Source organism: Oncorhynchus mykiss, chromosome 12 (assembly GCF_057628025.1).
Source record: "Oncorhynchus mykiss isolate SJ-2025 chromosome 12, ASM5762802v1, whole genome shotgun sequence".
NCBI classification, from domain to species: domain Eukaryota; kingdom Metazoa; phylum Chordata; class Actinopteri; order Salmoniformes; family Salmonidae; genus Oncorhynchus; species Oncorhynchus mykiss.
Genome location: NC_143033.1, coordinates 90,418,176 through 90,435,161, shown reverse-complemented (window position 1 = coordinate 90,435,161; position 16,986 = coordinate 90,418,176). Strand labels below are relative to the sequence as shown.

Sequence of the window (16,986 nt, the reverse complement as noted above, 5' to 3'; positions counted from 1 at the left end):
GAAACATCTGTGTGAAGTCTTGGGCAGAGAAGCTGTTTTAGTGTGTGAGATCAGATTACAAAGACATGTCTTGGCAGATAAACTTGGGCAATATCCCTGAGAGTTAGTGAGCTAGTAGGCCTCAGGTTTTATTAACACAAACATCAGTCGCACAGACACACACACAGACATGCAAAAACACACACACGAACACACACATACAACACACCAGCCTCCGAGAGCCTCTCTCTCCTAGTAAGGAGGTATAGAGAACAGAGTCTCACTATCACTACACTGAGAGGGCCCATCTCCAGTCAGACACAGACCACCAGGTAAACACAGTCTCAGTGAAGCCCATAGGAATGAGTTGACTTCAGACATAGTTATAGGCCAGTCTCCCAGACACAGATTGAGTTTGTTCCTAGACTAAACGCATGTTCAATGGAGAATCCTACACGCCTAACACACCTTTGACGATTTGCATAATGAAAGTCTGTACAACCTTGGAAAAAGTTCACCTTGCAGAAGTTTAGGTTAAGCCCTGTCCTTTTAACTAGGTTGGATGAGAGGAAAAAGCATCTAGGACTGGGTCAACCCACCGGCTGGTGGCCCTACTACCCTAGCACCACTGACCCATTCTGGGGAGATTTATGTCCGTCCGACATGGAGCTGTTCCAGCAAAGTGTGTGTAAGGGTCACTGGGCAGCTCCCCAGGACCAAGAGTTGCCTTCATTGGTACATAGCAGCCTGGAGGTACACAGGCCCAGCCAGAGACAGAGAGACCACCAGCCAGCCTGCTACGTGGTGATTACTGCCTTTCTTCTCCATGTGTGTCAAGGTCAAAGCAGACCTGTGATTACAGAGCTCACAGGGGCCATGGCTCCGGGGCTGGTGTGTGTCTGTGTGCGAGTGTGTGTGCAGTGGTTCAGGATTCCCTCTGAACATTCCTGCCCCATAGTGCTGGCTTTTGAAGCCGGATCTCGAGGAATTTGGAAAATCTCTGCCTCTGAACTAGGGGTTGGGAAGAATATAGGGGAGAGAGAGGAAGAGAAGAGAGGGTGAAACTGAAGGTTGACGTAGGGGGTTGAGGTAGAGGGGTGAGGTAGAGGGTTTAAGTAGAGTGGATAAGGTACAAGGGTGAGGCTGAGGGGTGAGGTAGAGGGTTGTGGGTGAGACTGATGGGTAAGTCTTAGGGGTGAGGGGGTGAAGTTGAGGGGTGAGTCTGAGGGGGTGAAGTTGAGGGGTGAGTCTGCGGGGTGAGGGGGTGAAGTTGAGGGGTGAGTCTGCGGGGTGAGGGGGTGAAGTTGAGGGGTGAGTCGGTGAAGTTGAGGGGTGAGTCTGAGGGGGTGAAGTTGAGGATTGAGTCTGAGGGGTGAGGGGGTGAAGTTGAGGGGTGAGTCTGAGAGGTGAGGGGGTGAAGTTGAGGGGCGAGTCTGAGGGGTGAGGGGGTGAAGTTGAGGGGCGAGTCTGAGGGGTGAGGGGGTGAAGTTGAGGGGCGAGTCTGAGGGGTGAGGGGGTGAAGTTGAGGGGCGAGTCTGAGGGGTGAGGGGGTGAAGTTGAGGGGTGAGTGAGGGGTGAGGGGGTGAAGATGAGGGGTGAGTCTGAGGGGTGAGGGGTGAAGATGAGGGGTGAGGGGGTGAAGTTGAGGGGTGAGTCTGAGGGGTGAGGGGGTGAAGTTGAGGTTTGAGTCTGAGGGGTGAGGGGGTGAAGTTGAGGGGTTAGTCTGAGGGGTGAAGTTGAGGGGTGAGGGGGTGAAGATGAGGGGTGAGTCTGAGGGGTGAGGGGTGAAGATGAGGGGTGAGGGGGTGAAGTTGAGGGGTGAGTCTGAGGGGTGAGGGGGTGAAGTTGAGGTTTGAGTCTGAGGGGTGAGGGGGTGAAGTTGAGGGGTTAGTCTGAGGGGTGAAGTTGAGGGGTGAGGGGGTGAAGTTGAGGGGTGAGGTTGAAGGTGAGAAGAGGGAATCTGTTACCTGCTCCTGGTTCTCTAACTCTTTGTTCAGTAGTTTCTTCTCGGAGGAGTGCAGCTGCCTCTGGAGATTCTCCATCTTCTCCTGCAGAACCTAGAGAGACAGAAAAGGGAGAGCACATTTGAACAAGGGATAATGGGAGAGAGAGAGATTGGAGAACAATATAGTTTAAAAAAGAGAGAAAGAGGACAGAGATAAATGACAAATGATAGAGAGCGAGAGATGAAAAAGAAAAAGAGGAGGGAGAGAAGGCAGAAAGAGAGATGTGACTCTCAGATTAACAGTGTATTAAAAGGCTAATGATAAAGTGGTGACAGTCATTATTGGAAAGCTGGGCTCATTACCCAGAGTCATTCACAAGGAGATAGAGAGAGAGGCACACAGGGAATGAACTACTGTTAACTGTCTGGGCTTTAAACATCACACACACGTCTCTTGTGAATACATTGTGGATCATTATATTGGTGCAGTTTCAGATATGAACACTGAATTATGAGTGTAGGCTGGCTACCAGATACCTGAGATTCAAACAGTTTACCGGGGATTCTACCAGGGTACACAATGCCCTCCATGAATCTACCGCCAGTACTGCTGGGCAGGCACACAAAAACTACTGTATGGCATAAATACCAGTAAAGGAAGGCTTCCACATCTAAGCAGTGTATTATTTTGCATCCCCAAACTCTGGATAGAATATAAAGGACTAAGCCTTGTTCACATTGGCAGGTTGAAGTGACTCAAATCCATTTTTTTGGCATATCAGATTCTAATCTGTTCTTTTTCATGCAGTCTGAACAGCCAAAAAGCTTGATCAGATATTTCAAGACAGATTTCAAACCAACTTCGTAGATGGTTTGAAGACAGATATAAATCTGATTCCTGGCCATGTGACTTGTGTCTAAATGGTCAAATCTGATTATTTTTTATTTTTTTTTTAGTTATTTGGCATATCTTGTTGCTAGCAGCTACTCTGTTGACAGTTTGACAAGAACCCCCACCCCCCCCCGGGACACATTTAGTTTTTTGTCCTAGCACTAGACAGCTGATTCAAACAATCAAAGCTTGATGATGAGTTGGTTATTTGAATCAGCTGTGTAGTGCTAGGAGGGCATAAACCAAAACGTGCACCCATGGTGGTCCCGGGACCGAGTTTGGGAAACCCTGAACTAGTTGACTGCTGGGGCTTGCCAAAAACAACTTGTTTTGAAAGTTGGATCACATCATATGGGGCTTTAAAAGTGTTCTTACACTGTGATTTTGAACATTCAAAGGAACTGGGACACGTCAATGGCAGGCACTGTTGTCACCTTAGCTTGTTACAGATCTTCTGAGTGATAGGAAATACGAGCATCAACACCAATCAGCCTACACCACTGCGCACACACCCGCCATTACTATGACAACTAGCATAGCCATGACTGCTGTCTGAACCGATCTGGTCACTTGTAACTTGCTGTTTGGACAGTCAGTATTCCAAAACGGATTGGAAAAACAAAACTGATTTGAGCATTTAGGCCATCAGTGTGAACAAGGCTTTAGAGGTTTGTGTGAAGAATAGCAGATGAGAGAATAGTGGAGAAGAAGAGGAGTGGAAAAAAGAACAGAATAGAGGAGAAGAAGAGGAGTGGAGAAAAGAACAGAATAGAGGAGAAGAAGAGGAGTGGAGAAAAGAACAGAAGAGGAGAAGAAGAGGAGTGGAGAAAAGAACAGAATAGAGGAGAAGAAGAGGAGTGGAGAAAAGAACAGAAGAGGAGAAGAAGAGGAGTGGAGAAAAGAACAGAATAGAGGAGAAGAAGAGGAGTGGAGAAAAGAACAGAATAGCGGAGAAGAAGAGGAGTGGAGAAAAGAACAGAATAGCAGAGAAGAAGAGGAGTGGAGAAAAGAACAGAATAGAGGAGAAGAAGAGGAGTGGAGAAAATAACATAATAGAGGAGAAGAAGAGGAGTGGAGAAAATAACAGAATAGCAGAGAAGAAGAGGAGTGGAGAGGACTGTTTTCCTCTCCTGCTCTAAATGATAGCAGTGGAAAGAAAGAAAGGCTTGGCTCCTGAATGCAACTCAGAACCAGATGTCTCACACATGCGTGTTAACTTCACGTTCGATTAGGCCTCACGAGAACCAGAGCACACGCACACAAGGTAAGTCCACTGGTATGGGTGTTGATGGTTTGATGGGGGCTGTGTGTGTTAGGCAGAGAGGCACTGCTAAGCATCAGCATTATGACACTCCCTGCAGTGTGTGAATGAGTAAGGCAGGTGTTCCCATCCATTCCTATGGTTGAGGGAAATATAGCTCAGGTAATAACCATGACTGACTGGTGATATACAGCCCATCCACTCAACATAAATGACTAACATCATGTAGGTTTACCATTACCTGCAGCTCCTGGGAAGCACAACCCCGACGCATTGAACACAGATCACGAAAAGGTACAAAATGTTGGGTAACACTTTATGTACCTACAAGGTTTTTACTAACTACAGTTATTACTGTGTAGTTACATGGGTATCAGGGTTAACTTAAGATAAAGTGTTACATCAAACTATCTTTCTTCAAACTGTCTATCCCATCGCACAATATTATGAGACAACAACAGACGTCAAAAACGAGTGCAAAGATCTGAATTCAAAGCTCAGTCAAATGTCCATGGTTGAAAGTAACTTTAGGAATGATTGATGCGGCCGCCAGCACACATTCCTCTTCCAAGTGGTTCTGTTTATTAATGCATTAAAAGGATCCGTCTGCTTTCCGCTGTTTGAACTGGACCCTTCCTGTTCTAAGTCAACACAGTGTATCGCCCAAATGACACCCTTTTCTCTATCTAGTGCACTACTTTTGACCAGAGCCGTGGGCAATTCCTTATGGGCCCTAGTCAAAAGTAGTGCACTAAATAGGGAATATGGTTCCATTTGGGACTCTACCACAGAGACTCACTGGATGAGGTGAATAAGTGTATTGGCAGATGAATATGATACTGGTTGATGTTACTCTATTAATCAGGCTCCGTCTTCTCCAGTCACGGTCCTCTCTGCTTCCTTCTGATCACGTCAAGCACTTCACTCCAACTGACTTGTTTACAATTACCATAAAACTTCAATTAGCCGGGCATCTGCACACATTTCAGCAAACAAAAGGCTGTTCCAAATAGACGGCAGTTCCAAATAAACGATTGGTCTAAATGTGTAACGGGATGCAGAAGGGGAGTTTAATGAATAAGAAAAGGCAGATAAACAAAACAGGAGAAGCATACTGGATGTGACCAAAACCAATACTGTCTGATGAGGGCACTGAGGGCTAAATAAAGGGAGGGTAATCAAGGTGATGATGAGATCCAGGTGTGTGTAATGATGGGGAGTAGGTGTGCGTAATGATGGAGAGCAGGTGTGCGTAATGATGGAGAGTAGGTGTGCGTAATGATGGAGAGCAGGTGTGCGTAATGATGGTTGCCAGGACCGGTGGTTAGTAGACTGGTGACATCGAGCGCTGGAGCGGGAATAGGCGTGACAAAACTGTTTAGGAGTTTACCATGGACACAGATCTGATATTCTCACGGTCATGTGCATTCAAATGTTCTGTGATTTTATTCTGTCATCGTTGCCATGGTGCCACCAAAAAATGTATGGTGCTGAAGCACAGAAATGGGGGTGTCTGATAGTGAACGCTAATAATCGGGAAGCAAGTACAGGGAGGGAATTTAATAAATAAACAAACATGGAAAAAAACAAGAAACACAAGTTGCGTAGAGACATGAAACATATAAACAGGAACAATAAGACCTGAGGAAAGAACCATAGGGAGTGACAGATATAGAGGAGGTCATCAGGAAGGTGATGGAGTCCAGGTGTGCGTAACGATGGTGGCAGGTGTGTGTAATAATGAGAGGAGGAGCGGGAGCAGACGTGACAGATAGGCAGCCTTTCCAAGTCTGATTTGCTTATCTTTGTTATTATAATGTTTACATTAGCCATACTGGTCACAATAAACAGTGTGGTAGTCTTTTCAAAATGTTATTGAGAAAAAGCTGTGTGCATTAAGGAGATAGAAGCCTGTCTCTAATACGCGCCGGTTATGTTTAGTGATTATTAAAGAAAATAAACGCCCAAACTATTCATTGAAGTTTTACGGTATCCTTGCCTCGCATTTCATCAGTTGAAGATTGTTTGACTGCTAGTCTAAGGCTTGAACTTTTTAGCTTCTGGTCACGTATTACTGTAATTGGGGTGTTGTGTTCATGGACTTTGTAGTTTCTGGTCACGTATTACTGTAATTGGGGTGTTGTGTTCATGGACTTTGTAGCTTCTGGTCACGTATTACTGTAATTGGGGTGTTGTGTTCATGGACGTTTTAGCTTCTGGTCACGTATTACTGTAATTGGGGTGTTGTGTTCATGGACTTTGTAGCTTCTGGTCACGTATTACTGTAATTGGGGTGTTGTGTTCATGGACGTTTTAGCTTCTGGTCACGTATTACTGTAATTGGGGTGTTGTGTTCATGGACGTTTTAGCTTCTGGTCACGTATTACTGTAATTGGGGTGTTGTGTTCATGGACGTTTTAGCTTCTGGTCACGTATTACTGTAATTGGGGTGTTGTGTTCATGGACTTTGTAGCATGTTTAATATGAACTGTGTGAACTATGTGATGTTACACACAGAGGTTATGTGTGAGGTGACAGAACTCTGGGATAGGAATAGCAAGGGTGTAGAGAATGAAACTCTCTCTCTCTCTCTCATACACACACACACTTTCCCCCCTGAGGATAGCCCAATTACCCCACCATGTCACCCCCCTCTGGGGCCCCCTGACCCCCCCTTCCCCATTCCCAGCACCATGACACAGCGTTTCCTGAACGTCTGAGTGAAGGCTTCTGGGAAGAGATGAAGAGCGTGCTGACTGTACTCTGATCTCTTCATCTGGTTGATGAAACACTACAGGGCCAGAGCATCACTGCACAAACGCATCAGTCCTGGAAGGAATCATTAATAGATGCATGATAATGAATGACTCCATGGATTCATAATGGAATCCCTGTATGAATCAGACAGACCTTCCTCCAGGCCTCTTCACTGATCACCATCACATACATGTATCTGTGACAAGTAACATTTGATTTGATCCATCCTCATCATCTCCTAAAGTTAAAAAAAATCAGGGATAAGTCTCCAACCAAGCCCTATTCCCTATGTAGTGCACTTCTTTTGATATCTGGTCACACTACTTTTTTGTATCTTTTTTTTTTCTCAAATATTTTTTATTAAACACACAAGAATGGTATATAGGTATACAAGACAGGTATACAATTCTCCTCTAAACATAGATACCCAACTGCTCGGGTGGCAGGGCCAGCACATGGGTGGCAGGGCCAGCACATGCCCAAAGGTGGATTAAAATATTACAACTGAGAGTGTGATAATAAGTACAAATTCACAGCGCTGACTCGTCCAAGTAGGAGAGGAAAGGCTACCAAATTTGATCAAATGTTAATAAGTTATTGTTCAGAATATATCTAATTCTTTCTAAGTGTACAGTGTTTGCCAATTCACTGAGCCATAATTTGGTAGAGGGCGCTTCCCTCCTTTTCCAAAACAACAAGATTAGTTTTTTTGCCGAAATGAGACCATAAGAGATTAGTTGTTTTTGGGGGTTGGTTAATCCGTTTAGGGACTCAGATACTCCCAGGATTATCAGAAGTGGGTCTGGATCTGTCACACTACTTTTGACCTCTGATTAAACGTAGTGCACTATATATTACGGAATAGGGTGCCATTTGGGAACAAGAGACGGTCTGTCTAGGACAATAGAGTTGTAGTATCTGAAGATAGTTCCTTGATTGTTCCTCAAAAATTATATAGAATATAAACACAATATTCAATAGAATAGATCCAATTCAACTGTTGTGGAGGATATGGGTGATCCTTCCATCCAGACTCCATACTACTGTACCATAGCCTGAGGACCAGGAGAGTCCCTCCTCAGTCTGGTTACCCCAGTGATCCTGCTCTCCCCCTGGGCACAGATCTCTAGGCTCAGCCTCTCTCACTGTTCTGAAGGGATAGGAATGGATCAGGGCCTGATCCATGGAACCTTACTGAGAAGAAACATCCTCCCCATTCCCAAACCTGCTCCCACTGCACAGATCTCACCCAGAGGCCATCCAGATTCCCCACCCCTGGTTGATCCTAGATACACCTTAGATACCCCATCTGTTTCCCCAAAACTTTGAAGAAGTGTTATGGTTAGAGCCTCTCCCAGATGCTACATCTGTGATCCATCTCTATCTTCATCTCTCTCCTTCTCTCTCACACACACTCATTCATTCTCTCCATCCCTCCCTCTCTCATTCTTCCTCTCTATCTGCCTGTGAATGCGTGATTTTCTATGGAGGATAATTCCAAAGTGTCTCCAGATGGGTTAGGGTGATGTGGTCTCAGCCATCCAGACTGGAATCAACAGACGTGGCAAATTCTATTTCCTGAGGGAGAGGATGAGGGGGGAGAGGTGGAGGATGAGGAAGGAGAGAGAGGGAAGGAAGAGGAGGAGCGGTATAGGGAGATGTGGGAGGAGCAAGAGAGAAGCTGGAGAAGAGAAGGGAGAGGGAGAAAAAAGGGAGATGAGGAAGAGGAGGACGGCAGGGCCACTGCTGGAAGGGCCTTCTCCCCTCTGTATCAGCAGTGTACTTCTCTCTAAAGTGGAAGTTGGGCTCAAAGTATTACCTCACACACATAAACCAACACACTCCTCAAAACATTACCTCACACACATAAACCAACACAGTCCTCAAAGCATTACCTCACACACATACACCAACACACTCCTCAGAGCATTACCTCACACACATAAACCAACACACTCCTCAAAACATTACCTCACAAACATAAACCAACACACTCCTCAAAGCATTACCTCACACACATACACCAACACACTCCTCAGAGCATTACCTCACACACATAAACCAACACACTCCTCAAAACATTACCTCACAAACATAAACCAACACACTCCTCAAAGTATTACCTCACACACATAAACCAACACACTCCTCAAAACATTACCTCACACACATAAACCAACACAGTCCTCAAAGCATTACCTCATACACATAAACCAACACAGTCCTCAAAGCATTACCTCACACACATAAACCAACACACTCCTCAAAACATTACCTCACAAACATAAACCAACACACTCCTCAAAGCATTACCTCACACACATACACCAACACACTCTTCAGAGCATTACCTCACACACATAAACCAACACACTCCTCAAAGCATTACCTCACACACATAAACCAACACACTCCTCAAAACATTACCTCACCCACATACACCAACACAGTCCTCAGAGCATTACCTCACACACATAAACCAACACAGTCCTCAGAGCATTACCTCACACACATAAACCAACACAGTCCTCAAAGCATTACCTCACACACATAAACCAACACACTCCTCAAGGCATTACCTCACACACATAAACCAACACACTCCTCAAAGCATTACCTCACACACATAAACCAACACACTCCTCAAAGCATTACCTCACACACATAAACCAACACACTCCTCAAGGCATTACCTCACACACATAAACCAACACACTCCTCAAAACATTACCTCACACACATAAACCAACACACTCCTCAAAACATTACCTCACACACATAAACCAACACACTCCTCAGAGCATTACCTCACACACATAAACCAACACACTCCTCAAAACATTACCTCACACACATAAACCAACACACTCCTCAAAGCATTACCTCACACACATAAACCAACACACTCCTCAAAGCATTACCTCACACACATACACCAACACACTCCTCAAAACATTACCTCACACACATAAACCAACACACTCCTCAAAGCATTTCATACAGGTACAGGCATGCCTTAATATTAACACAAGTTCTAAAGGTGAGTATAAAATCAAACAAAATTACACACACACACACACACACACACACACACACACACACACACACACACACACACACACACACACACACACACCTGAGTCATCTTTCCTGGGTGGTCTCCTCCTGCAAAGATAAGGCCAATACGCTTCCCTCGGGTGAACTAAAATCAACAGCAGAGAGAAGAAGAAGGGGAAGGAAAGCAGCAGTGGTTGTCTTCATGTTTCTATTTGCTGTCAGAAAGCTTCTCAGAGTCAGATTAAAGAGATACTCTGATGACCCTGAGGTGGTCCTCTGTAGCTCAGTTGGTAATGGCTCTTGCAATGCCAGAATAGTGGGTTCGATTCCCGAGGCCACCTATACATAACAAATGTATGCACGCATGACTGTAGGTCACGTTGGGTAAAAGTGTCTGCTAAATGACATTGAATTGAAGAGTTAGCTAGGCAGAACTACTGCAGACTGACTGCTGCAGGAGGAACCTCCAACTGGCGGCACAGCCTCAGGGCAGCTAGATCACACAGACACACACGGCAAAGTGCATGCACGCACACAATACAAAATGTACACATGCACGGCCAAACATGCACACACAGAGACACACCACCAATTGTACCCACACACACTCACAATTCAGTCTGTGTGGGTGTAACTACATGTGTGTGTACACGTGTGATTACCAAACTACCTTGAAATGACTGTGGTATGAGAGAGAAAGAGGGAGGGAAAGAGAGTGGTGGTTTGCGTCATGCGTGGCTTCTGATGTCTGGACGTAAAGGAGAGATTTGGGTTTGCTCTTTAAAGCCCTTTTGATGGGCATAGTGTGTGTGTCACTGTGGCCTGAGCTCTGAGCCTATCAAAATAGAACAGAGAAAAATAAGAGATAATTGAAAGCGTGATGGAGAGATCTACTGTGTAGGTTTGTAATAAAGTAAACCTGCTGCAGCTAAGCCACACTCCCAGAGGAAGAACCCTGCTCTCTGTCCCTCTGTCACCTCCAGGTGCTGCCGGCTATAGTGTCACAGTTGAAAGGGAATAGGAAAACGCTTGTCCATACTGTATTCGTGCATACATCCAGGTTTATTGCAGGCGTTCAAGAGAGTCCCAAGCCATATATCAAGAGTCGACTGTACTGTTGCCCTTTACACTCGCACCCGTATATAAGGCTTCAAAATGGCAGATTTGGACACTAATAAATGCCTAAATTGGAACATAGTGGCTGTACAGTAACATGCTATACATGACGTCAGAGCTCTGGCTCTGTGCTTCACAGCTCTGTATGTGTTTTGATTAACAGCCATTTTGAGCTTGAGCGCGACAAGCGCGAGGGCCATTCTTTTTGTCTGAGTGAGGAGAATGCTGTAAACGAAGAGGACTTGATATATTTTCAAAGATGAGACGTTGAGGTCCAAATGTGAACTTCACATCTCCAAATCATAAAACTCATGTCATATACAGTGTCAACGTTATTAATCACGATGTTTACAGTACAGTTAGAAGATGACATGGCGTTGTTCTGGGTTGTTCTGAACACAACGAGCCTGCTTGTCTATTGTGAAGAACATTTGCCGCAGCACACGCACCTGAATGTACTGGTGACTCCTTTCTATGCTCACCAAAATGATGATCTGTTTCCCTGAATTGCCCTGTGAAAGCCTAACACTGTAACACCGTATTTTATAACTTAGCTAGTCATGTCGCCAATAGAGTGTTCAAATGATGAAATCCCAGATTGTGATTTCTAACGGACTGGTTTTGGACAGCGTAAACAACAACAGCGTAAACAACAACAGTAATTGTGTGATGGCGGATGGGGAGGGTTGTGTTCCAAACAAAACAACTTGCTCTAGTTCTTCAACAACACAGCTAGGAGAGATCAAAAAACGACCTTATAGTTGAACACTCTTCTTTGAGTCATAAAAGTGCATTGAATTTGCTTAGGAACTGTGCACACATTGTAGAGGTGTGTGGTCACTTGGAAACACCAGTTAGATCTCTCACTCAAAATATTTTTGGGGTCTTATGTTGCACCTACACAACATTATTCTATTTCCAAGAATAGAATAATCTCATGTTACTGAATGTATCCAAAATAGTTTAAGATTTAGTGGTCAACAAATGCAGAAAAGTACAGTAAGAGTAGAATGCACATGAAATCAGCAGCGTAATATTTAGAATCAGTCTTGTGTCAGGTGAACTGTTGTGTCCTCACCTTTGGTCTAATCATTTTCCAAACGCTTTCCTTTCAATTGCTACCATGGTTATTCATTTCATATTTCTTCTGTACCAAACATTTCAAATTCTATAAAAGTCAATTCCCACTAGTGTAAAGGATTCATGGGCTTTCACCTCGATATTGTAGTACAGAGACTATACTGGTATTATGACACCTTCCTGTAATGGGTTTCTCACGTGGTATTCTGGAATGTTATCTCCCTCACTTCCTGTGATAACGGGATCAAACGATTCTGGGAATCTGCCCACGCCAGGAAAACTCATCAATCAACCAGCACCACACGGGCATACACATACACACATACACATATATACACACACACACACACACACACACACACACACACACACACACACACACACACACACACACACACACACACACACACACACACACACACACACACACACACACACACACACACCTCTGAGGCATCAGTCTTAATATTGAACAGTATACACCTGCTCTTGATCTGGTCCTGCCCACAGGCAAAGTTCCCTTTCCACTTCCATAGCAGCATATAGGCCCAAACACACATAAGTACAGTCACACCTGCAGAAGGTCAGCCTAGTCCTGTGTATGTGGCTGTGCCACAGGCTTTATTGCGTTTATTGAGTTTCACCCCATTTTGCCCTCAGAACAGCCTCAGTTTGTCAGGGCATGGACTCTATAAGGTGTTGAAAGCGTACCACAAGGTTGCTGGCCCATGTTGACTCTAATGCTTCCCACAGTTGTGTCAAGTTGGCTGGATGTCCTTATGGTGGTGGACCATTCTTGATACACACGGGAAACTGTTGAGTGTGAAAAACCCAGCAGCGTTGCAGTTCTTGACACAATCAAACCGGTGCGCCTGGCACCTACTACCATACCCTGTTCAAAGGCACTTACATATTTAGTCTTGCCCATTCACCCTCTGAGTGACACACATACACAATCCATGTCTAATTGTCTCAAAGCTTAAAAATCCTTTGACCTGTCTCCTCCCCTTCATCTACATTGATTGAAGTGGATTTAACAAGTGACATCAATAAGGGATCATAGCTTTCACCTATGTCTATGTCATGGAAATAATTTTGCACACTCATTGTATATAGGCCTATATATATATATATACACACACACACATCTCACACTGTCCATGGTCCATGGGTGTCAGTTTCACTGTGGTATTAAAATAGCAGCAGGAAAATGTGTGTGTGTGTGTGTGAGCGTGTGAGACAGAGATAGAGACATGGTCTTGACTCAGACGTGTGTGTGTGTGTGTGTGTGTGTGTGTGTGTGTGTGTGTGTGTGTGTGTGTGTGTGTGTGTGTGTGTGTGTGTGTGTGAGAGACAGGAAGTGTTGCTGAGGGGAGCAGGAACAGCAGTGTGGATCAAAGAGGAGCCATGTGCCACTATGGGCGGGTACCATTGTTTATTCATCAACCGGCTCTCCCTTTTGGCAGCCGGAGGTGAACATGTATGTGTGTGTGACAGAGGGGGCAGGAGGGAGAGAAGAAGAGACAGGGAGAAGAAAGAGGAAGACAGGGGAAAGGAGAGAGAACCCTAACCCTCCTGTTTGACATGTATGACAAGACTCAAGGTGTTAGAGGTGAGGAAACCACCATAGACTTGAGATGGACTCAGAGCCTCCAGTCCCTCTAACGACACGCCCTGCTCCCTCCCTCCCTGGGTAGTGTGGGCATTGAGTGGTGTGACATCAACACCACTTCCTGTTTTCCTACTTCCCTTTCATCCCTCTCTTTCTTTCATCTGTGGATGGGTGGATCATATCAGAGAGAAACAAAGAGAATGAGAGAAAGAGACAGACAGACAGACAGACAGACAGACAGACAGACAGACAGACAGACAGAGACAGACAGAGACAGACAGAGACAGACAGACAGACAGACAGACAGACAGACAGACAGACAGACAGACAGACAGACAGACAGAGATTGAGAGACAGAGAGCGAGAGACAGAGAGCGAGAGATGGAGAGAGAGAGAGCGAGCGAGAGATGGAGAGAGAGAGAGCGAGAGAGAGAGCGAGCAAGAGATGGAGAGAGAGCGAGAGCGAGAGATGGAGAGAGAGCGAGAGAGAGAGAGAGCGAGAGATGGAGAGAGAGAGAGAGAGAGCTGCCTGGTAGATAAGGGTAATTTTACATTACATTTACATTCCAGGATCTACAGTACATGTGTCACATGTCATATCTATTGAGGAAGGGGACGATGGTGGGGATATGGACATTGGTGTGAAGTTGAGCCTGGATGAAAGTGGCATGTTGGAGACAGAACCTACGGACCAGGGAGCATCCCTAGCAAAGGACACATCCTCAATCCAGATTCATCAACCCCAGACGTTGTCACGTACAAGGAACCTGAGAAACCCTCAGAACAGGAGGACTCACCACCTGTCTCTGCCCCAGGACAAGACCTTTCTCAAGCCCTGGATGGGGGGATGAAAAGCGGGTGACTTCTCCTTCAGATGCAGATATTGTCTCTGGAGCAGTGGAGCCCGAGGAACCTAGAAGACACGGTCATTTCGCACACAATTTTCTAGGTTATATCTGCTTATGTGACTCATCCATATATTTTTAGGGCTTGTTTGTCTGGTGTCCTTAGCCTTGCAGTGACTTCAGGCTGTGGATGCCGTACAGGAGGGCTCTTTAACTCCCTGATTACAAGAAAAAAGTATGGACAATGTACACACTCATTACTGCAAGTGGCTAAATGACTCAAATGTAAATGAGGTCTACATAAGGGTGTCACAATAATGACATAATAACAGGTGTTATTAACCTTCAGGAACAACCTGTTGTTTGGGCCAGCCAATTACTGCTAATGACTGGTGTTTCTGGGATCAGAGGGGAGTGAGTTCCGACTCAGTGAGAGGGAGGAAGTTAGAACAGGAATGAGAAGACTCATCTCTTTATCACGATCTACAATTATTATGACTTCAATCATTGTGTCTTGCCATAACAGAGCTGCTCCTTGGCACCGCTCAGATCTTCTGGCCAAATCAATGTGGAGGGACTTACAAATCATCCCGTGTGGTCATATCTGACACAGTTTGTATCTGGCCTGTGATCCTCTGGATCCACACAGAACAGGCAGGCTCGGGACAGTCCTACCATGAGATGCCTATTCACCCGTCCTCTCTTTAGAGGTTACAGCCGTGGAGACAGTGGTACTAAACTAGAAATAAGGCCAAAAGCAGTTTCATCTGGTCAGAGGGCAGAAGGGACATAGGATACCACAGACAACAACTGTTTTGGGATTATTACATTCAAATGTCTGTGCCGCCACTTTGATGTTATTTTCTCCCCGTCACCATTGTCTTCAGCCCTTCAGCTTTCATAATCCAGCCTTTGAAGTGAGCAGAGAGGAAACAGTGTCAGCGGGCGACGTGATAGTTCCACCGGCACCAAACGGGCCAACGACACACTCAGCGCTCCACACACACACACATGAATGAGCACAAACAAACACACACACGGGTGAGAACGAGTGTACGCACACATGCACTCTCTGTCCCATCTCTCTCTGCTGCTCGCTGTTTAACGCGTCTCTCTCCCCCTCCCTCCTCTCATTCTCTGTTTAACGCGTCTCTCTCCCCCTCCCTCCTCTCATTCTCTGTTTAACACGTCTCTCTCCTCCTCCCTCCTCTCATTCTCTGTTTAACGCGTCTCTCTCCCCCTCCCTCCTCTCATTCTCTGTTTAACGCGTCTCTCTCCCCCTCCCTCCTCTCATTCTCTGTTTAACACGTCTCTCTCCCCCTCCCTCCTCTCATTCTCTGTTTCACCAGTCTCTCTCCTCCTCCCTCCTCTCAATCTCTGTTTAACGCGTCTCTCTCCTCCTCCCTCCTCTCATTCTCTGTTTAACACGTCTCTCTCCCCCTCCCTCCTCTCATTCTCTGTTTCACCAGTCTCTCTCCTCCTCCCTCCTCTCATTCTCTGTTTAACACGTCTCTCTCCTCCCTCCTCTCATTCTCTGTTTCACCCGTCTCTCTCTCCCCCTCCCTCCTCTCATTCTCTGTTTAACGCGTCTCCCCCCCTCCCTCCTCTCAATCTCTGTTTCACCCGTCTCTCTCCTCCTCCCTCCACTCATTCTCTGTTTAACGCGTCTCTCTCCTCCTCCCTCCTCTCATTCTCTGTTTAACGCGTCTCTCTCCTCCTCCCTCCTCTCATTCTCTGTTTCACCCGTCTCTCTCCCCCTCCCTCCTCTCATTCTCTGTTTAACGCGTCTCTCTCCTCCTCCCTCCTCTCATTCTCTGTTTCACCCGTCTCTCTCCCCCTCCCTCCTCTCATTCTCTGTTTAACTTGTCTCTCTCCTCCTTCCTCCTCTCATTCTCTGTTTCACCCGTCTCTCTCCCTCCCTCCTCTCATTCTCTGTTTAACGCGTCTCTCTCCCCCTCCCTCCTCTCATTCTGTTTCACCCGTCTCTCCTCCCCCCTCCTCCCTCCTCTCATTCTCTGTTTCACCCGTCTCTCTCTCCCCCTCCCTCCTCTCATTCTCTGTTTAACGCGTCTCTCTCCCCCTCCCTCCTCTCATTCTCTGTTTAACGCGTCTCTCTCCTCCTCCCTCCTCTCATTCTCTGTTTCACCAGTCTCTCTCCTCCTCCCTCCTCTCAATCTCTGTTTAACGCGTCTCTCTCCTCCTCCCTCCTCTCATTCTCTGTTTAACACGTCTCTCTCCCCCTCCCTCCTCTCATTCTCTGTTTCACCAGTCTCTCTCCTCCTCCCTCCTCTCAATCTCTGTTTCACCCGTCTCTCTCCCCCTCCCTCCTCTCATTCTCTGTTTAACGCGTCTCCCCCCCTCCCTCCTCTCAATCTCTGTTTCACCCGTCTCTCTCCTCCTCCCTCCACTCATTCTCTGTTTAACGCGTCTCTCTCCTCCCCC

At 46.0% G+C, this 16,986-nt stretch overlaps 1 protein-coding gene across 4 annotated transcripts in view; it reads right to left on the bottom strand.

Moving 5' to 3' along the window:
- Positions 1-16,986, bottom strand: part of LOC110538761 (centrosomal protein of 112 kDa) — a 198,183-nt gene that overhangs the window by 17,447 nt on the left and 163,750 nt on the right. For 3 of the 4 annotated variants that reach the window (XR_016485399.1, XM_090193994.1, XM_090193995.1), the window contains one exon: positions 1,947-2,036. Coding sequence is in view for 2 of the 4 variants with exons in the window: in XM_090193994.1 (XP_090050120.1) it covers positions 1,947-2,036 (90 nt within the window). In the remaining 2 variants the exon portion in view is untranslated. Of the gene's footprint in view, positions 1-1,946; positions 2,037-14,496; positions 14,613-16,986 lie in introns of all 4 variants that reach the window. The other variant, XR_016485398.1, reaches the window with a different exon arrangement.